The sequence below is a fragment of the Nematolebias whitei genome, chromosome 10 (assembly GCF_014905685.2).
Source record: "Nematolebias whitei isolate Nwh7 chromosome 10, NemWhi1, whole genome shotgun sequence".
NCBI lineage: Eukaryota > Metazoa > Chordata > Actinopteri > Cyprinodontiformes > Rivulidae > Nematolebias > Nematolebias whitei.
This window is the reverse complement of record NC_056507.1, coordinates 13,159,836-13,181,597: the sequence shown is the minus strand read 5'-3', so window position 1 is coordinate 13,181,597 and position 21,762 is coordinate 13,159,836. Positions and strand designations below refer to the sequence as shown.

Sequence of the window (21,762 nt, the reverse complement as noted above, 5' to 3'; positions counted from 1 at the left end):
ATATATATATATATATATATATATATATATATATATATATAGGTAGATATATAGGTAGATATATAGGTAGATATATAGGTAGATATGTGTGTGTATGTAAATAAAAAGGCACTGTTATTGTATGACAACCCAGTGACAAGGATGCCTGCACAATGTTGACATCACGTGCACCGTTGAGTTTAGATTTGTGAAAATTTACAAATTTTCATTGTCCAAGTGTTGTCATTGTGTTAGAGAGCGTAAATGTCATGAATAAATTTGACATTAAACTTAATCCAAGTTGAATTGTTGCATCATTTTCAGCCCCCTTTTTGTCATCTGCATTTGGAAGCAGGCCAAATTGACAAAGACCATGCAGAATAATGTATTTTAATTCCACAGCAGAGAAAGTTATGAAGTCACTGTAAGACGATCTACGGAAAAATAAATTTTCATTCAACCTTTATGTAGACAGGTAAATCCCATTGAGCCTCGAGGACTCATTTACAAGAGAGACCTGATTTCAACAAAGAATGATGACAACAATGGACAACAGCGACAACAATAAACACTTATAAAAAGGCATACATATATATTTTTTTTAACAAATAGGATGGCAAAATGTAACAAAAACAGCTAGATTCTACGGCGAATGTAGAAAACTAAAAACAGGAACATGTCTGCATTGGTCCTTGCCAGGAGTACAACAGATTTTTAAAGGTCAAGGTCGAGAGCTTCAGGTCTTTTTGTAAGATATTCCAGGAAACGGGAGCGGATTAGGAGAAGCCCCTTTTGCCTAGTTCAGTCTGCACTGAGGGAACACTGCAGGTAATAATGTCCTGAGAGCGTACGCTGTAACTGCACTCATGCAGAGACATGTAGGAAGAGATGTATGAAGGCAGCAGACCAAGAAGTGATTTTAAGATGAAAATGTACCAGCGAGAGAGTCTGCGTGAAGTTAATGGTGACCAGTTAACCAGTGAATACAAGGTGCAGTGCTGGGTACGATAATCACAGCCAGTTATGAATCTTAGTGCACCATGATAGACAGCATCCAACATCTGCAGGGTTCTTGTAGGAGCGTTCATGTAAATAATGTCACCGTAATCAATGGAGGGAAGGAAAGTCACAGATACAAGGCGTTTCCTAGCATTCAGGGTTAGACAGGATCTGTTTCTGAAAAAGAAACCCAGTTTAACTTTCAGTTTCTTTACCAAGTTTTCCACATGGAGCTTAAAAGAGAGATGCGAGTCGACAAAGATACCCAAATATTTATAGGAATCAACAAACTCAATGGGGACACGATTTGAGGATAAAATCGAAGGAAGAACTGCTGGGACCGACTTCCTGTTTGGAAAAAAGCATCCCTTTGGTTTTGTCTGCATTTAGGACAAGTTTGAGGTGGAACAAATCAGTCTTGATGATGTCAAATGCAGATTGCAAAAGCTGGAAAGACTTATCAACTGTTTTAGCTCAACAATAAACAACTGTGTCATCAGCATAGAAATGTATGGATGCATCAGGGATGTTTTTACCTACATTAACTATGTAGATTGTAAAGAGGGTAGGTCTTAAGACTGAGCCTTGAGGTACACCATTGTTGACTGTTAACTAACTGGAGGAAGTACCATTATGTTGAACACATGGCCTCCGATATGAGAGAAAGTTAGAGAACCAACCAATGGTGTGTTCTGAGAAACCGATTTCTGAGATCTTATGACACAAGATGTTATGATCCACAGTGTCAAAAGTTTTAGACAAGTCTAAGAAAAGAGCAGCACAATAATCCTTAGCATCCAGTGCTTCAACAACGTCATTAAGAACCTTCAGTGAAGCAGTCGTTGTGCTGTGTTGTTTCCTGAAACCAGATTGATGGCGAGGTAAAATGTTAAATGGGTCCAGGTAATTTTTGATTTGAGAGTTTATCAGTTTTTCTAGAACCTTGGCTAAATATATAAATATCTGTATTGGTATCGGTTATCGACCAAATAAGTTTTAACATATCAAATATCAGCCAAAAATCCAATTTCATGCATCCCTAGTTTTAAATATAATTTCTTCTAGATAAACTTCATGTGTTGATTTATGAAATGAAAGCTCTTCTAATGTTTATACTTTGATAAAATCACTTGGAAACAGCATAAACAGTGGAGACTTTATGATGGAGCGCTAATGATAAGCACTGAATAAACCACGGGACCTTTGTGCTTTGTCACACAGCGCTGGATCACCGGGAAGCCTCTGTATTTGTTCTTTTATGGTTCTGCTGTACCCACGAGTCATTAAAGTGACCAGAGACAACAGGAAGCCACAGGAAAAAAATACTTTTTATTTGAAAGTTCAGCGCCTCAAAGTGGGTCAGGAGACAACACATCCTCATGTTGAAGGTGCTTCAACACAACTCTATTTCTCCATATTAATTCTGTACAAACCAAATATCAGTTTAATTACAATGTGGGATTTAACATTAGAGTAATAAATGCTGACAAGCTTTATTATATATGTTATTTGTATATAATATAAATACTTTTAAGTTTAATTCATCATTTTGAGTTTGATGTTAGACCAGCAGTGTCCTTATTTGTAGAAAGCATCCGCAAAGATGTTGCTTGTAGCGTTGACATCAACAAGACACTTTTCCACAGATACTGGATCCAATTCTTAATACGGCAAAACTACCACCTGGGCTGGCACAGAACTGAATTTTACACACATCAACCAAAGTTTTTTAGGCCGATTGTGATTTCTGAATTATGTAAAGTTCTGATTAAAATTTTTCTTTTGGAACATTAATCAACAGCATATAAATACAGAAAACATCTTCTTTTTTGTCGTCGGGGTCACTGGTGCCCATGTCCAGCCATCGCTGTACGAGAGGCGTGGGACACCCGGACAGGTCTCCAGTCCATCACGGGCACATTGAGACAAACAACCATTCACTCTCTCACTCACACCTAGGGACAATTTAGAGTTACCAATCAGACTAACACGCATGTTTTTGTATGTGGGAGGAAACCGGAGTACCCGTTGAAAACCCACGCATGCACGGAGAGAACATGCAAACTCCACCCAGAAAGGGATTCGGACCGGCGGCCTTCTCGCTGAGAGGCAGCAGCTCTATCAACTGAGCCACAATGTGCTGCTCGTTTGAATTTTCAGTATATTTAAAAAAATGATGCAACAAAGTTATAAACCTTTCTTAGTTTCATTTCTTTACTTTCTGTCCTTGGACAGAAAACACACTGATGATCAATAATAGTTCCATCTATTCTTCCATCCATTATCTTTTACCCGCTTATTCCATTTTTGGTCATGGGGGTCGCCGGTGCCCTTGTCCGGCAATCACTGTGCAAGGGGCAGGGAACACCCTGGACAGGTCGCAAGTCCATCACAGGATCAATAATATTTATTTATTTATTTAACTGGTTCAAATCTGCCTGTCTTTGTCTCTAAAGTGTACTTCTGTAGATTAAACCATAAACATGGGGGCGGAGCTGAGGAGTGTACGACATGGGCAACATAACATGCTAGAATACCGTTTTGTAAGAAGTGGCCGCTCAAAGCGTGGCTGGTTGCAAACAGAATTCAGTGGGACTGCAAAGGAAACTTTGCCTTATTTATTTATTTTTCATTTTTTAACAACTTTGAGTCAATGGTCACATCCCAGTGAGAAGCCACCTTTACTCTTCTAGCTCTCCATTTTTAGCGTCTGCTAAGTTTGAGTCTTTTCTCATTCCGTTAAACTTTCAGCACCGAACATTTCCCGAGCTAGTTAGAGTCAGAGCTGTTCACTGAGCAAGAAAACTATCTGGTTTGTGAGTGTCTGACCTGCCGGTCAAACTACAAACCAGCAGATTGTGATCACCTGCCGAGCAATCGATGAATCGTTTCTAACTTTACCCTTTTTTTGTGAACCAAGTCAGAAAACTGGTTGTTTATAAAGTCAGACTGGTACTGTTTTTTCCTTATACTGATTATGTTTACAGTACTTGTTTTTATCTTGTTGACTTTGTGTCTTATTGCCTGTAATGAATGGGTGGGGTAAATAAACGCTGTGGTAACCTCTACTAACAGACTTGAAACTTGGACCGGTCCTTCTCTGAGGACTTGTGACACCTGTGTCAGGATCCCTGGCTTCCCAGTTCTGTATTCCCCTTGATGCTGACAAAGTGGCATTGAAACCTTAGATTTTACATCATCTAATCTGTGAGGCTGATCAGTGTTTTTTTTTCTTTGAACACATGTTCGTGACACAGAAAACTCATTTGACAGCAGACACGGTTCAACCTACCCCTGACTGACGTATTTCCAGTTTGCTCTGATAAAGTTCCAGGCCAGAGCTTGTCCAGCAGCGTTTTGAGCTATGTAGTTAATGGTAGAAGCAACATCCATCAGTCGTATCTTCTTCGGGTCCAAAGTGTATTCCAGGTATCTGTAAGATAAGAAGGTGCCTGACTGGACTTCACCTTGTTGTGGGCGTGTCAAGACGTCGTCACACTCACCTGTTGAGCAGCCAGGTCTTCTTCGAGCAGGCCAGAGCTTTTCGGAGCTGCTCTTTCTCTGAGGTGTTGCTGGAGTTCAAGAATTTCTCCCAGGCAAATTCCCACTCTTTCTTGTCTCCGGCGGCCACAGCTTGGCAGTAAATCACAGACCGCAGATTGGTGTGGATGCTAAATCACAAACACAATGAAACGCTTTAACGGAGGGATGAATCACTTTTACGTTCTTGCTGTTTATGCTGAGCGGTCGGCTCGTCATTTTTCCATTTTAAACCTCCTTCACAGGCATGCAGAACATTTCTATTTATACTTTTAGGGTGTTTTTCTCCCACCCACTCAGACATTTTGAAGCCTGCGTAAAGAAAAATCACAGCTTTGTATTTGTGTTAAACAACAATTACTCGAAACAAATTCAGAGGCTTTTTAATTGTTGCAGTTTTTTAATCATTTATCCAATCAGATTTTTGTGGGAAGAACTGATTCAAGTCTTTGATGACTCATAATAGGAATTAATATAAATCTGTAATGGTATAAAAATGGCTGCGATGCATTCCTGTGTTGGAATACTCAAATAATTAAAAAACAAGCAGACGCCGATGTCCCCTGACGCTGAAGGATTTGAATAGTGGATTTTTATTGTTTACGAGATGAGTGCTTTTCTGGACTAGAATTGAACAAGTAATCCTTTATACATTGATATATACAGTATTCCCTCGTTTATCGTGGGGTTTATATTCTTCTTCATCAAGGTTGCTGCCAATCAGTTGGAATGAGACGACAAAAAAACATGTAAAAATAAAAAGTGGATGTTTTTTTATGCTTCACAAACATCACTGTGCAACACACTGACAAGCATAGACACAAATAAACGCCCAGCATTCCTTGAAGAAACGCACGTCATGTCTCTCACCACCGTTCATGTCAGAGTCCTAAACTAACATTGTTTGATGGTGACAGTGGACGGAGTTATATTTTCATCCAACCTTGGAATCGACATTCATAACTTCATGCAGCATCGTGAGATCTTGTGAAGTGTGTTAGAGCTCAGAGTCTGTGTTTGAGATCAGTCTCAGTTACTACCACACCAATGTTTAGCTGATAATCTGTAAAACTAGTATGAGCTATTTCTGTGCTGGCTGAGGTTGATTAGTTATGGCAGCCATCTTGTTTGACTCCAAATGTAAATGAGTTGTACGTGTACAGGTAAAAAGCTTCAAACTAAAATCTGTCCAGTGGTTCATGAGATATTTTGCTAACAGACAGCTGTAACAGTTGGTGCCAGAGTTTTAAGAACAATGGCACTCAATGTGTACCACACACTGTTTACAGGGTATGACTCTTGGCTACTACTCCGTTATAGATCATAAAACTGACTTAAGTTGTAGCATTTTTTATTTCCTAAGCTCATTTGGCTGTGGTGGCCATCTTGAATTAAATTGACTCCAAAGGGCAATTTGGTGTAGACGTACACCCAATGACAACTTTCTGATTGTTTTAATAAAATATGTTACTAGTTCATGACATATTTTGCTAACAAACACACTATTTGACTCCCAATAGTTAACAAAAGTACCACACATGGCACATTGTACAGCCATCAACAAACTATTATAAAGTGATACAGCAATCTACAGCAATGATCCGGACAGGACAAAACCTGGTAAAACATTTGACCTTGATTTGTGACCTTGAGCTTGTTAGAGTCAGAGCTGTTCACTGAGCAAGAAAACTATCTGGTTTGTGAGTGTCTGACCTGCCGGTCAAACTACAAACCAGCAGATTCTGATCACCTGCCGAGCAATCGAAAGAGAAGAGAACTTTAATGGAAAAACATATGGATGGACAGACGGAGACTAAACAATAATAATCGTAATATTTCCGCCTTTCAACGGGCGGATAATGACAGTGTTTTAAAAACAAATCTTGTGTGATCAGTTAAAAAGGTGTTCACTCAGCTCCCAACACATCAAAATCTATCTCCAAACATGTGAAACTGGTTGCACTTGAGACATTTCTGCATTTTATAGTGTTCGCTTAGCCGACTTCTAAAGTTAATCAGTTTACGACGTACACCCAGTGATAACTTTCATATGAATCTGTCTGCTCACACATAAAATATTTTACTAAAACTACAGAAGAACAAACACATACATGCACACTCAAACAGCCTAAAGCATTTTTGCCAGTTGCCAGCGGGCAGAAAAACACTGATTTCAAGCTTGTAAAGACGCCACATGCAGCAAACACATTTCATTCAGAGCTTAAAAGTCCAAATGAGTGCAACTTTAAACACAACAGCTGAAACGAACAACAAAAAGTGAGAATAAACCTACCTTCACCAAATCATTTCTGAAGAGCAAAGCTACAGAATGCAAGGAAAGCTGTTACACTGACGGATTTTTAAAGGAGATGTTCAGAAAGTCAGGTGCAGAAAAGATACTTATCCCCGTCCATACTTGTTTGTCTCCGTGCTGTTGCTTTTCATCCAGCCAGCAAACTGTTCTGTCGCCATCGCAATGCATTCTGGGAGTCCATGGGCACAGGCCACACTTATGGCTAAGATCTGGTTGTGCCTGAAGATCAAACACAATTTTTTAGGTATAAAAACGCAGACGAGACACTGTGTTTGAGAGGAAAGTCTTGACTGAATTTCAAAGGAGAGAAACTAAATAATGTAAATTAATGATTTCAGTTCTAATCAAGCTGGTTTTAAAGGCTTCAGCAATAAAAACATAGATAAAATACAGTTTTATCCACTTTTGGTCTAGAGAACAACACATAAAAACAAGGTTTGTATAATAAAACTGTCTTAATTACAACTTTTTTTTTTTTTTTTTTTTAGATTTTGGGGGTTTTGTTGTTTTAAATAATCTCCTTGATTTAACCAGAAAGATCTCAGTGAGATTAAAAATCCCTTTTCCAAGAGAGACCTGAGTGAATTTTAAGTACAGCTCATCAAACTGTGCATTTTGTCCAGGAAATTATATTTAAAAAATCAACTTTCAATCTTTTATACATTAACAAATCGAAACAATAAATACTTTTAACATTCCTTTAGAGTTATTCAGTTTAATTTATTAAGTATTGGTTAATTTCAACAGTACCACTTTACAATAAGGCTCCCCTTATAGATGGCTAATACATAGTTTATAGATACGTTAATTCCTCTATAAACACTTTGTAGATCATTAATAACTGCTTATTATGCATTAATTAAGGGTGACGGAGACAAAACTGACCAGTTTCTTGCCAAATAGTGAACCAAATCTTTTCACCTATATATTTCATCTAGAGTTGTTAAATTAAGTTTTAAGCACAATAAGTATTTGTAAACCAATTTTTTTTAGCATATAATATTAGTTGTAGATTTTTATAATGCAGTGATAAAGTACAACATTATATGCTAAAGAAATAGGTTTTTAAATGCCTATTGTGCTTACAAGATAGTAATTTAGTCTGAAATGTTTAATATAACAACTGTAGATTAAATATATATATGTGAACAGATTTGGTTCACTATTTGGCAAGAAACTGGTCAGTTTTGTCTCTCTCTCTCTCACCCTTAATTAATGCATAATAAGCAGTTATTAATGATTTATAAAGTGTTTATAGAGGAATTAATCATGTATCTATTAGCTGTCTTTCTGCAACCGTCTTGTCGCAAAGCCAAATCAAATATTTACAAAACCCATAAAGTGTGACGTATATGGATGAATAAAACATTTTTAAAGCACTTTTTTTAATGTTTTCCTGTTGTCCATCTACTGTAAAAGACTGCTTGGGAAAGGTTTCTGTAGTTCATTAATAATTATCACTTTAAAGCTGAATTATAAAACCTCACAAAGCATGCCATGGATGGTGGATGGATTATTGGATTTGTAGAACCGCAGATTTGTAAATCTGTTGATCATCAAGCTCTGCACACAATGATATTTAACAGCTCCAGAGTTATGAAAATTAATAACTTACTGTAAGGAGTGATTCTCTGGGACCGTTGAATTGTCTGTGTAGTTCCTGAAGAAGTTATAAAGTCCTCTGACTTGTTCCCGCAGGTAAACCTGCAGAGACAAACAGCTTAACTGGAAACTGGGCAGCAGTACAACTCCACTCCTCGCCATCTCTCTTTATTTCAATACTGACTAAACATTAAACAGAAATGGTATTTAGTTGTCCAAACAAGGCAAGAAAAGATGTTTTAAAGAGACAAACCTGCATGGGTCCATACACCTCGGAGCGGTCAAACATGAGGATGAAGTACTCCAGATTCCTGATGGCTGATTCCCAGGGAAGGTACGCAATCTCGTTATGGAGAAAGCGTGTCGAGTTCAGAGCCAGAGTCACGCTGACCTGCTTGGCTCTGAGGAAAACAGATTGGTCTGTTTTTGAGAGCTCTGTCATTTCAGCTTGCTTTTAAAACCAAACATATTTAGGTGAAACTGAAGAAGGAGCATCCTTACGATTTCCAACAGTTAATATCATAAAGAACATCCTACAGTGACGTTAGTGTAACTTCCACTAAACTTAGTTGTCCTCTCTTCCAGTGTTATTTTAAACAATCAGCTTTTCTTCTTTAAACAGACGATATCTGTAAAGCCACGAGTCAATGTTTACTTCTTAAGTAAAGCCTGAACTATTTATTTTCACTTCCTGTCTCAGTATCTGTGACAATCATGTCTTTCTTTGAAGAAACCCAGGAGGAGGTCAAAGACAGTACCTCGCCAAGTTAAAAGCGTCGTCAATGAGCTGCCCTCTGTTCATCAGTGGGATACGCTGGAAGAAAGAAACAGAACATGTTGAGAAACGTCCTAAATGCAGAAACTTCCACGAAACGTTTGCAAATAAACAAAAGTCCACGTGAGAACAGGGCTTGATGGTTTCTGGGTGGTGTTTAGAGGTGTAGCATAAACAAACAAAACATTGTTTCCATACCCAGAAGTTATTTATTGAGGGGTTTTAAATGTTGAATCAAACAACCATTTCCTCCCTGTAAAGCAGAACAGACTCACCCTCCTCTGATTGGTCAGATTATTTGGCTTGTTAGGCTCCACCCACTGAGCTTCTCAGGCTCCACCCACACAAATTCTGTACTCCCATGAGGCTCGGTTGTATTGTTTTACAGGAAATCAAAGGAAGTCATCTTAATCACTGTGATTCCTCACCACTGGGTCATTCTTAAGTTATTTTATTATTTTGTTGAGTTTCTTGATGATAACTTTTTTTGGTCTCGGTTTGAAACAATTTCCCCTGCGGAGTTATTAACATAGTTCTCTAATCAAAATTAGCTTATAAACATTGTACAGGTTGTTCTGTTTAATACCATTACACACTTTTTTATGATCTTTCAGAAGTTTATATCTAATAAGAATGATGGTAGTCCTAAAAGAAAAGACGTGTACCAGTAATAAGGAAATAAGAAGTCACGTTAGTCTAAAGAAATAAAGCTGTGATTCTTTTTCGCCATGTACTTCCTTGAAGGACTTTGCACTTGAAACCACGTAAACAACCCATAAACATGCTCTGTTTTACACACGCTGACGAGGCGCTTGATACAAGCACCAGATTCAGACCTCAGGAGGTTTGTTTGGTTTCGTAACACTCTAAAGTTCAGCTGAGAGCTTGTTTGGTTTCTGTGTTTTGGACACGAGCTCTTCAGGATTACGAGACCTTAGAAAAAGTTTTGTTTAAATGATTTAACTCCGGATTACAGGGACAAAATGCATTCACTTTTGACTTTTCATGTGTTTAGATGTTCTTTGTAATGACCCAAATTACTTAAAGCAACAGAAGTGGAGTTTAAATAGATAATCCAGGCCTGAACACCAAAGTTCATGCTCAGTAATCCAGATGAAATCCAACAATGTTCAGTCAGGTCATCTGGATGGTTTATTTTATTTTATTTTATTTTTTGGGCTGAGATTTTTCGTCCTTCATCCAAAGGACTTCTTCAGTCTGAGGAGCCACAAACAAACTGGAATCCCACACTTCCATGGTGGGAAAAAAACAGTTTGCTGGTGAGAAGATGGTTTCTGGGGCCTGCCCTGTCCCCCCTCAACTCCTCTAAGGTTTGCTTGTTTGTGGCTCCTCAGACTGAAGAAATCCTTTGGATTAAGGACGAAACGGCTCAGAAAAAAAAAAAAACAAAAAAAAAACGTCCAGAAGACATTGTTCAGATCTGAACCTTCAGTGTATGTCTGGATTACAAATTTTCTCTTCTTTTTTTTAAGTCCATGTCAATTCAATTTCAAAGGTAATAAAAAGAAACGAGTAAAAACATTTTAAAGGGTATCATTTCCAGAGTATTTAACACAAGAACTCATTTTGTACGAGCAGATGCTGTGATTTTATACACACAAAATATCTACAGCTCGTCTTGATTTTAGCGTTTCCTACAGAGTGTGCAAAGGTTTGGTTTGTGTGCTGCTTTGCCATCTACTAACTCACACTCTGCCCCCGTTTACTCACATCTGGGTCTGTTTCCAGCTGAGTCAGGAGACGATGCCAGTTCTCTGGGTTGTAATTGACCCGGTAGTATCCAGTGCAGTTGACATTGACCAGGATCCACTCCCCTTTCTTAGAAATGAACGGCTCTAGCCTCACTGTTCCAAAGACAAAGATTTGTGGGAAAACATTTGTAGTCACTGCGAAACACAAAGCTATAAAGAAAAATTCAAATTTAAAACAAAGCGAAATAAGCGAGTCTTTGTCTTTCACTGGATGATGATGGACCTCTGGTTACAATGTTCTAAACTCGCCCCCAGCCTCCTACACAAAAACAGGCAAACCTAAAGCAGATGTACTCTGTCCAGTTGTTTATCCTTTCTTAAGGCTTGACTTGTGTTTTTCACTCCAGTGTCTCTTCGTTGTTTTGCATACCTCTGAAGCTGCTCCATGCCTCTCTGGAACAATAAATGTAGCTTTTTCTGCATCTTCGTGCTCATTTTACTGCTGATTCAGCAGCGTTAAATAAGCTTTGGTTCTCGCGCTTGATCTGCTTTCTGATTCTCTGAAATGCTTTTACATGTTTGTCTTTCATTCTGTGTTTCTTATTGATCAACTTTGCACATTCTTTTTCATCTGTGTGCTTCTTGTGCGTCGGTTTGCGAGGGCAAGAAAGAAGGCAAAGGAAAAAATAGATCAAGAAACAGATAAATGAATGGATAATTTATTCATCTAAAATGGAATCTAATGATTATAATTAGTAGACAGTTGGAGCCCATTTCGATCCACAACGTCTTTACCAAAAAAAGTCTTGTTTTTTTTTTTATTTAAACTCAACGTTTAACTGCTTCTAGATGTCTAATATCTAATATGAAAACAAGTTTGCCTAAAAAGAATCTGTAAATAATCAGAAGCTGAAGGATAAACTGTTTTTTTCTTGAATATGAAAAACAAAGCTGTTGGGTTTGTTCAGTTTTGTTGTTGTTGGTAAACTTTGCATAAATTGCGAAGCTGTGTGTATTCCTGCGTGTTACCTGGACCGCTGACATCCAGCCAAAGAGACTCAGGAGGAGCGATGCTTGACATGTAGTGGATGTGGATGAGCCATGAACCACTACACGAGGAAGAAACAAAACGTTATAACCTCGAGAAGGTGTTTTCCACCTAGAAACGGCACTGAATGTTTGCCCTTTTTTTTTTTAAATGGTTTTAAATAAATGCCAAAATGACAGCAGCCTGCAAACAAATAAAGAACCATAATCTGCCTCAAAGTGACCAGATTTTGTACAACATTGTGTCAGGTTCTCCTGAGTCCCAGCTGTGGGGGTTTGGATGATTAAGCTGAAGATGTTAAAACAATTGAGCACTTTTCCACAGCTGTTTCGTGACGTACGGAGTTAGAAAACATTGCCTGAAAACACTCTGCAGGGCCAACGTCTAATCAGCAGCAGTGATTTCATGCAGGCCAGGCAGGAAACTAAAAACAAAAAGTTACTTTCTTTGTTTCAAAGTCCAAAACGGAAAGAAACATGTATCTGTATTGTGATTTTGTAATTCCTTTCCTGGATCTGGCAGGATAAAAAATAAAAAGTCACAGCCACAGTGTAAAACCTACAATATATATATATATACAGGTTTATATTGAATTTGCATTAATTGTTGCACCAAAGTTAAATAACATTGAAAAAATACGCTGGCAAACCAGTGTAGTGATAAAGCAACAATTTAAATGATGTTGTCAACCTGGTGGATACTGGTTCTTATTTCTTTTTTTTTTTTTCTTCCAGTTTTAACACCTGTATATTAAATAGTTATATAAAACTTTGCCTAAAGCTGTGATGAGTAAACAGGGAAAGCAAAATACAGTTAAATTGGAGAATGGGAGCATTTCTGGATGATGATAATGGCTCCCTAAGGTTTTTAATGAGTGCATGAAGAGCCTGATGAATGTTGGTGACGAGGAACTCTTGACTTCAATTCACTGAGACGATCTCAGACTTGTCTACTGCAGGTAAGATAGTGATTACTAATACGTACTCTGACTGGGCAGAGCTGTTGTACAGGAAGCGCTTCTGGTAGATTTCTCCACTGGTGGTGTTGATGGTGATGACAGGATAGCCAGTTTGTGTGGTCCAGTCTATCATGAACCTATCAATGGTCACTTCCCCTTTTTCCTGTCGCACCTGCGAAAAGAAATCCACAGATACCGTACGTTAACCTATAAAGTCTGGCTCATACGTAATTATCACTGACTGTATCTGTCAAAATGCTGTGTAAAGTGGAGATTTTACAAAGTTTATGTATTTCCAGAAGTCGCTCGGTTCTGCATTTTGTCCATTGAACTCATTGAGGTATTGCTAAACAGAAAAACACAAAACAAGATTGTGGTTTAATTTCAATTCAAGATGAACATTGTTGTGTGAATACTGGCACTGAAACGGTACATTTTCTTTAGAATAGATTAAAATAATAAACTTGTGAGTCTCCTTGTGTCTGATGGTAAAGAAACTATTTTTTTCAGCACATCTATAAAATAAACTTTTCAAATACAAGCAAAGAAATTGTATTTTCTGTAAAAATTCAGCATAACCTCTGAGTGCTGAAAAAATGTGCCGAAGTTTGTTGAAACAAATTGCTGAGTTAAAACAATCAGAGCTGAAGCTAAAATCAGCAAAACCTTAGCTAAAAGCTAAAATAATCAATAGGCTACACGTCCCTTGAAGCGAAAATGAACAAAATCATATCTAAAAGCTAAAATTAACAAAAATGCACCTAACAGATAACATGAGCAAAACCTTAGCTTCGAGCTAAAAAATTGTCTGAGAGCTAAAATGGGGGGAAGCAAAACTAACGGCTACAATAAGCAAAACCTTAGCCTATAACTAAACTTTGAATATATCTAGAAGGTAAAATAATCAAAACATCTTAAAAAGCATAAAGCTAGCTAACTTTAGCAAAACTGTGCCGAAAAGGTATATTTAGCAAAGTAACATAGCTTAAAGCATAGCCAAAGGCTAAATTTAACAAAACTGTTTCTAAAGCTAAAATTAACAAAATTGTACCTAACATAACTTGTATCTAACTAAATCTAAAATCAGCAATATCATATCTAACAATTGAGCAAAAATGTAGCTTACAAATAAATGAGCAAAATTGCTAAAATTATAGCTAAGCTAAAATTAGCTAATAGCTAAGACTAACAGAAGTGAAACTTGTAACTTGTTTTTTGTCTGGGAGTTCATTGAGTTTTGAGGTTAAGCAGTTCTGACATGTTTGGCACCAGTTGTAGCTAAAACATCATCTCCTTTTAGCTCCTCCTCAGCCGTCCATGAGGTGTGACCAGATGTTCTGCAGACTTTGGTTGCAGAACGGAAGCAGACATACAGATGATCAAAAGAACTCTAAATGGACGTTTGAATGTCATAAAGAATAATATTTGACGTTTGTGAGAATTGTCTTCTCCACCCATGATGTAACTCATGTCACACAGCAATTTAGTTTGAAAGGCATGCATTTTCTCATATTTTCAGTCCTGGCATGAAAACAGACTTTAGCTCTAAACAGAGAGTCGGCGTTAGGAGGTCAGCTTTAGTCCTGGATCACAGGGAATTTCTGCACGGACATGTCGGAGACTGCAGCTCAATATCAAGCTCTCTGCGTGGATTTAGAAACTGTTTCTTACTCTGATCCCTTTGGTGAAAACTTGTTCTCCCACAAAGTCGACCAGCATTCTCAGGACGATGGCCCCCTACGGTGTGGATACAAATCACATTATAATTATAAACAGAACTCGTGCTCTCACGTGAAAAACTTGAGTCCAAGCTTCTCCAAGAAACGTGGAGAAGTACACATTAGAAGAATTCCACTAAAACGGACATTTTCAAGTTTACTTGTACACTTTTTAAAAGAACAAAACATATACGAACAGTTTGAGGTTGAACATCAATAATTAGAAGCTCCCTTGACATCCTGAAGGTTTCATACAGCATGTGGAGCATCTTCAGTCTAAATATCTTAGGAGCTTTTTTATTTCAAGAATAAAAGAAGGTATTGTTGCTGATTCAGACAAAGGATTTTTTTTTTTAATTTACAATATTCAGACAAAATCTTGCTAGTGCTAAATGGTGAGGATGTCACATTTATCCTGATTTGACTGCATCATAAAAAAAATAACATAGCTTATGCAATTATGCAATATGAGTAGGCCTGTCATTATAACAAATTTGCTGGGTGATTGTCTCAGAAATTATTGCGATAAACAACAATACTGTTTGAAATTTGACAATAATTAGTAATTATTGTCAAATTTAAGAAGAAATGTTGGTTAATTTGTTTTGAGTGTAGTACCTTTTTTTGACCAACGGATGGCAGTATAAGACTGTTTGAACCAAAGGATGGATAGTGAGGGAGCGAGTCTCTTTAAGAAAAATGGGAGGGAGGCCACTTGACGTGACATGGGCTGTCTCTCCTTCCTTTTTTTTTTTTGGTTCTCAAAATGGCGGATGGTGTGATTTGAGCTCTTTAGCGTAGCATTTTCACACAAAGCTTTTAATTTTAAAAAATCAGTAAACAAGTTCTCAGCTTCTTTTTGTGAAGGAAAAACAACTTTTTACACAAAGGCACGGGTTTCAACTGTGAATTTTGGAGCTTCGACAAGACAGAGGTTCCCAATTCCTGTGGACCCAAAGGCATAATGGGTATTCACTGCTTTGCCACTTCACCTTGCAGTAAGTTATAGCATCAAACATCTCGTAGATCTGCGACTGTGTCTGAACTTGATCCATCGGAGCGCTGAGAGGATGAGATGAGGTCAGAGCATCCTCCTCGAAAGCCGTGTGGAGGTCGTTCATAATTAACGTGTCTTTCTAAAAAAAAAAAAAATCAACAAAAAAAAAAACAAGTTTATAACAAATATTCTAGCAAGTACGATCAATAATGACTTATTTTGGATTAGTTTCATCTTTAATTGAGCAGGTAAAATCGATTTGACCCTGTTTTTGTACCACCGGTGAGGCCTGAAAAGCTCAGAGCAGAATAATACATCGGGGAACTACGTGTATGATGGTGTTCCAGTGTCAGTAAACAGATAACTCACATTAATATGGACACACAGGCATGAGACATATTTTTGGCGACACTCATACCCATGTTGGAAATAATCATTCATTCGCTTGTGGGCGTTTGAAGAAGATTCTTCAGTTCTAACATGTTGAGGGGTCAAAGTCTGTAAAAGTGATCAGATCCTGACTAAAGGTTAAATACCTGAGAGTCCTTATCAGTCCAAAGTAAAAGGAGCCTCTTTTGTAAAAGGTAAAATAACCAGTAAACAGTAGACCTTACAATGACATTAGTAAGATGAATTCACAAAGACGACATCTATAAACAACACACATTTTACCATGCAAAGCTTCCAACAAGCAAGCTTCACTTTAATTAAAGATCTTGTTGTTTCATATTTCCCAAACAGAGCATTTCCCTCTCAGACTGCTGGTTTACTTGTGGTTACTAGAGTTTCCAAAAATAGAATGAACGGCAGAGCTTTCAGTTTTCAGGCTCCGTTTTCAAGGAACCAACTTCCACTTTTTAGACTAAGCTTAAGAGTTTCCTTTTAAATAAATCCTATGGTTAGGGTTGGCTTCAGATTCCTGAGCTATCCCTTAGTTCTGCTGCTATAGGCTTCAACTGCTGCAAATTGACCACATCTCCATACTTTGCTGCCGTCTTTACTCTCTCTGCTGTCTGTGTTTGTATTTGCTCTTATTGCCCTCATTAACCTGTTTTTCCTCCCGTAGAAACCACACCTGGACCACTTCCTGTTTGCGTCTGTTTCCTGTTCTCTCAGACCCCAGCCAGTCCCATCCTGAACCTGGTTCTGCTTGACATTTCTTCCTGTTAAAAGTGAGTCATTCCTTTCCACTGTCGCCAACGTGCTCCTCAAAATGGAGGATTACGACAGAAGTGGACATTCGACTCAGTCAGCTGGTTTCCATGGATAAATCACTTTTTCTAATTGGATTTTCATGATGTACTGAATGTGAATGCATCATATTATAATAAATGGAATGAACTGACTGTGATTTTATTTGAATCTGAGGTGACTTTTATTGTGAACAGGCTCCATTTACATATTTGCATATCAAAAATAATGACCCGGTGGAGCCTAATCATCATTAGCTAACTTAACTTTCCAAAACAAACCAAGGTCAAGTAATAATAGCTATAAAGATTATAAATTCACAATAAACGTGTCACAAACAACAAAGAAAAGAAAGAAAATTCTATCAGGTTGCACCATAAAACACTGGACCTATAAAGGTCTCGTTAAAGTAAATCTGTCACGCAGTCTTGACTCGGGTGCTGTTGGGAGAACCTTGTTAATCTGAACTTACTATCTGGAACGTGGGCTCAGCGTGATCCACTGCCAGGTATGACATGTAGGAGGAAAAGCCCTCCTTCAGCCAAAGGTCGTTCCACCATTTCATCGTCACCATATTTCCAAACCACTGTTAGAGAAGAACAGAATCATCACCGTGTGCAGCAGGATAAAGATCTCCAAGTAAATAAAGTACTTGCTTTTTTTTATTTAATTGTTTTTATATTGCAACATCAGATTTGTGATCCATTGAACTTTATCCGACGTCTCATACTCGCTTCATTTCAGGAAGCAGACGATTTATTTGTTTCCTGTTACCTGGTGAGCCAGCTCGTGTGCAATGGTAAAAATGATCTCTTCCTTGTGTAATAACGACGACACTCCTTCCTCATAGAGCAAAACTCCTTCCTGGTACGTGATCAGGCCCCAGTTCTCCATAGCCAAAGGTTCCAGGTCTGGGAGAGCAATTTGATCTAAAGATATGAACAAATGATCCAGTTATTCAACACGGACAGATCAGTCTGCTTTGGCACTTTTACTGTTCAGAAATATATATATTTTTTATTTTTTTTTATTTCTCATGTCGTGAACCACAGAAAGGATTATGGATGCATTTTAATTTTATCAAACAGGTTTTCTTTTACCAAATGTGTTTGGAAAAATGTAAACAACTCTAAGGAGGACCGGAGTTAAAAAGCTGATTCCGAATGTATCTCGTGTTCCTTTTGTTTGGTTTTTAACACACAAAAATACAAACAAATGAATGAATGAATGAATGAAGTCAGAATTTAAAACAAAATTAAATAAGCTAGCATTCTTTGAAGAAATGTGCATTGCCCACATCCTTGCATGCTAAGGTTTTAAACAGACTGTATGGTTGGGGATGACTCTCAGCTACTACTACACCAAATCGTAGCTAAACATCTGTTAAATTGTCAGATCTTTCCTTTTTAAAGTTAAATGTTTCGAAGACAAAGGGGATGATCAGTGATTTCAGAAAAGACTCTTCAGTTGCCGCTCCTGTGGTCATTAACGGTGAAACTGTTGAGGTGGTGCAGCAATATAAATATCTGGGAACAGTTCTCAATGACAAACTGATCTTTAACGCAAATGTGAACTCACTTTATAAACAGCCCCACCAGAGAGTGTATTTTTATCGGAAGCTCTGTGATTTTAATGTTGATTCGACTTTTATGAGGATGTTTTATTGAGTCTCTTTTAACTTTCACCTTCATCTGTTGAGTTGGGACTGTTAACGTGTAAAAACAGGAACAAACTCAGGGATTGACAGGATGTGCAGCAGAACTGCTGCCTTTAAAACCTCATGGACCTACTACACAAGATGAGGTCAGTGAACAAAGCCGGGCTTATTCTGGCAGATCCCGATCATCCACTCCATGATGAGTTCAGGTTGCTTCCATCTGGACGCAGGTATCTGCTGCCCAGATGTTGGACGAACAGACTGAAAAACTCATTCATCCCTGTAGCGGTCAGGCTTCTCAACAAACAGTGATGATTTCTGTACTGTTATTTTAAAGTCTCATCTAGTAGTGTGGATGTTTTATGTACTTTCTGACTGTGAAACAAACTGCCCCTTAGGGATAATAAAGATTCTGAACTTGACCAATACTCCCCAACAATTTTCAATCAGGTCATCTGGACAGTTTTTTTTTGTGTGTGTGCTGAAATGTTTCACCTTCCATCCAGAAGGCTTCATCAGTCAAGGAAACACACAACACAAAATTGATTCTTCCCCCAACAGCTTACTCCAAAACCAGTTATGTTGGTGCTAAGATGGTCTTTTTTGGCACTCCCCCTCCTCTGGTGCCGGCCCTCTCTCTCGTCGACAGTCATGTCAAACTGGTTCAAAACCAACAAAGTCCATGAAGAAACTGTCCAGATGACCTGACTGAAAATTGTTGGATTGTATACCTGGATTATTGAGCATGGACTTTGTTGGTTTTGAACCAGTTTGACATGACTTTCGACGAGAGAGAGGGCCAGCACTGGAGGAGGGGGCATACCAAAAAAGACCATCTTAGCACCAACATAACTGGTTTGTTCCACTTTAGAGTAAGCTGTTGGGGGAAGAATCAGTTGTGTGTTTCCTTGACTGATAAAGCCTTCTGGATGGAAGGTGAAACATTTCAGCACAAAAAAAAAAAAAAAACTGTCCAGATGACCTGACTGAAAATTGTTGGATTGTACACCTGGATTATTGAGCATGGACTTTGTTGAGCAATACTCATTCCTGTTTTCTCTTAGGTTGTCTGGCCATGGCAGCAATCCCAAATCCAAAAGTTGACCAGCTGTAGGTCCATCGATTACTTTTTGATGCTTTCGTTAAAATCTGTTCACTGGTTCATGAGATATTTCGCTAACAAACGCAAATGCAAAAACACGATCGCCTACCTTTCATGGCAGTGAGTGATAATGAAATAAAAAAGGTTGTTTTGAATGTGGACACTGTGGAGGGTTTTGTGAATAATCATCTATTTCTACTGTTCAAAACAGTCAAATCTTAAAAATAAAAACGTGTAAAAACTGTTTGTGGTCCTGAAGCTTTGTCGGGTCACAAGTTACAGACTATGGTACAGATTTACGATATGTCTGGCATCTTGATGGAGTAAGTCAAGTCTAATTAGTTGATTTTCCTTCACAGCTGTGTCAACTGTCATGACAGAACCAGCCTGTGGGGAAAACCTTGAAGCTTCAAATCAAATCTAGAAACGAGACCAGGTTTCTGTTGCCTTTGTTTGACCGCTGAGTGACAAACATTAACCATACAGCTCATCACCAATAGCTAATCTATGATTTGTCTAAATCCACATTGCTAAAGATAAAAAAAAAAATACATCTACAAAGTTAAACCCCATCTTTCATTTCAAATCTGACATTTAACAATAAATTCAGACAAGTCCTTACGGAGTTTCTTTGGACGTAATTCAAGATCAAAGAGATTTTCGTAGAAGGTCAGGATCTTTGGGGTAATTTCTGTAGCATATTTAGCATGGCCTGCTTCGACGGCTTCAGGACGGGCATAAACCTGCACAAGAAAAAACAGAATTATTCCTATTAATAATATTTTAACATAAACTTCTTGTGTGATTTTGTAATCACATGCTCACATGATTTTGCACATAGCATGCGAACAACATGGTAAATGTGTTTGTAAGATAACAGAACAAATGATTTTACACTTTTGGTGGTAAAACTGTATTTTAACTTTTGCTTAAAATGTCAATTTAGGAATGCTTTTACATTTAAAAATCTGCGGACCAAAATGCTTCTAAACTGGTCGACTTACTTTTATGTAATCTCTACTTGGCGATAAGGTTTTGAACTCTGAAACCGTGAAAGCCAACAAGTAGCTCGACATCTTCGGCGAGGAGCGAAATTGAGTGTATACCCATTCATCATCTATAAACTGATTTTTCTCTGGGAGACAAAGTGATAAAGAACAAAATAATTCAGAATGTTACATTTAGCCATAAGCTAAAGCACAAATTGACACGACTCCTATTTGCTTTGTTTCTTACTTTCCGCCTCTGAGTTTGACAGAGCCGTCGTTTCAGGCCTGTGGATGACTGTCAAAGTGAAAACCGCCTTCATGTCCGGCTCATCGAAACAAGGAAACAGACTTCTCGCGTTTGTCGGCTCCAAATTTGTGGCTACAAGGAATCTGTGAACACACAAACACCGTCAAATGTTGAGATCAGGAGTCTCACAAAAGATCAAATTAAAAGATGGGTGCATGAATTCATCCTAAAGACAGCAGGTTTTATATATTTTTTTAAGTTTTCTTATTTAATTTTTTCTTTAAAATATATGGAATGTGTTGTTTTTGTATGACATTACGCTTTAATTTTTGACTCATGAATTGGGGTCTGCAATCTGCGGCTCTGGAGCCACATGCGGCCCTTTGGTTCCTCTGCAGCGGCTCTAAGCTTCAGTCAAAACTAACATAAAACTGAAGTTTTTTGGTTGTTGTACTAACAACAAGAAATGGCTATGTTTAGCAGTTTTAGTCATTTCTTTTGTCAACATGCATAATATGTTAGCATAGTACTAACACAAGGAGTAAAACTTGTTTACATCATGCTAGTAGAGTGTTAGCCCCTTCTTTTAGCTCACTTCCTGTCTTAGGGTGTGATCTTTTTCTCAAACGCACTAAATGTTTTTTTGGGGGGAAATACCTCAAGTTGCTGAGAAGAAATATGAGTCAACTTGATTATAAAAATTAAAGAAATAAAGTCAAAGTAAATGGAAGTATTTATTTTCATTTTAAAATTCAGTTACATATCCAACAAACTGGCCTAATTTTTAACTTTATGCTTTATCACTTAATAATAGGATACTTTATGAATCATTTCCACAATTAAAAAGAAAACTCACAAGCCTTCATAGTTTTGGAATTTTTATAAAATTGGAAATATATATATATATATATATATATATATATATATATATATA

At 37.8% G+C, this 21,762-nt stretch overlaps 1 protein-coding gene across 1 annotated transcript in view; it reads right to left on the bottom strand.

Moving 5' to 3' along the window:
* Positions 1 to 21,762, bottom strand: part of anpepa (alanyl (membrane) aminopeptidase a) — a 28,306-nt gene that overhangs the window by 3,495 nt on the left and 3,049 nt on the right. The window contains exons 2-18 of the mRNA XM_037682655.1: positions 20,829 to 20,971; positions 20,597 to 20,727; positions 20,215 to 20,335; positions 17,608 to 17,762; positions 17,306 to 17,419; positions 15,638 to 15,781; positions 14,599 to 14,664; positions 13,208 to 13,273; positions 12,954 to 13,099; positions 11,951 to 12,030; positions 10,941 to 11,074; positions 9,193 to 9,248; positions 8,688 to 8,835; positions 8,448 to 8,536; positions 6,935 to 7,051; positions 4,482 to 4,649; positions 4,271 to 4,411 (exon numbers count right to left, since the gene is read on the bottom strand). Coding sequence (XP_037538583.1) covers positions 4,271 to 4,411; positions 4,482 to 4,649; positions 6,935 to 7,051; positions 8,448 to 8,536; positions 8,688 to 8,835; positions 9,193 to 9,248; positions 10,941 to 11,074; positions 11,951 to 12,030; positions 12,954 to 13,099; positions 13,208 to 13,273; positions 14,599 to 14,664; positions 15,638 to 15,781; positions 17,306 to 17,419; positions 17,608 to 17,762; positions 20,215 to 20,335; positions 20,597 to 20,727; positions 20,829 to 20,971 — 2,019 coding nt within the window. The remainder of the gene's footprint in view (positions 1 to 4,270; positions 4,412 to 4,481; positions 4,650 to 6,934; positions 7,052 to 8,447; positions 8,537 to 8,687; positions 8,836 to 9,192; positions 9,249 to 10,940; positions 11,075 to 11,950; positions 12,031 to 12,953; positions 13,100 to 13,207; positions 13,274 to 14,598; positions 14,665 to 15,637; positions 15,782 to 17,305; positions 17,420 to 17,607; positions 17,763 to 20,214; positions 20,336 to 20,596; positions 20,728 to 20,828; positions 20,972 to 21,762) is intronic.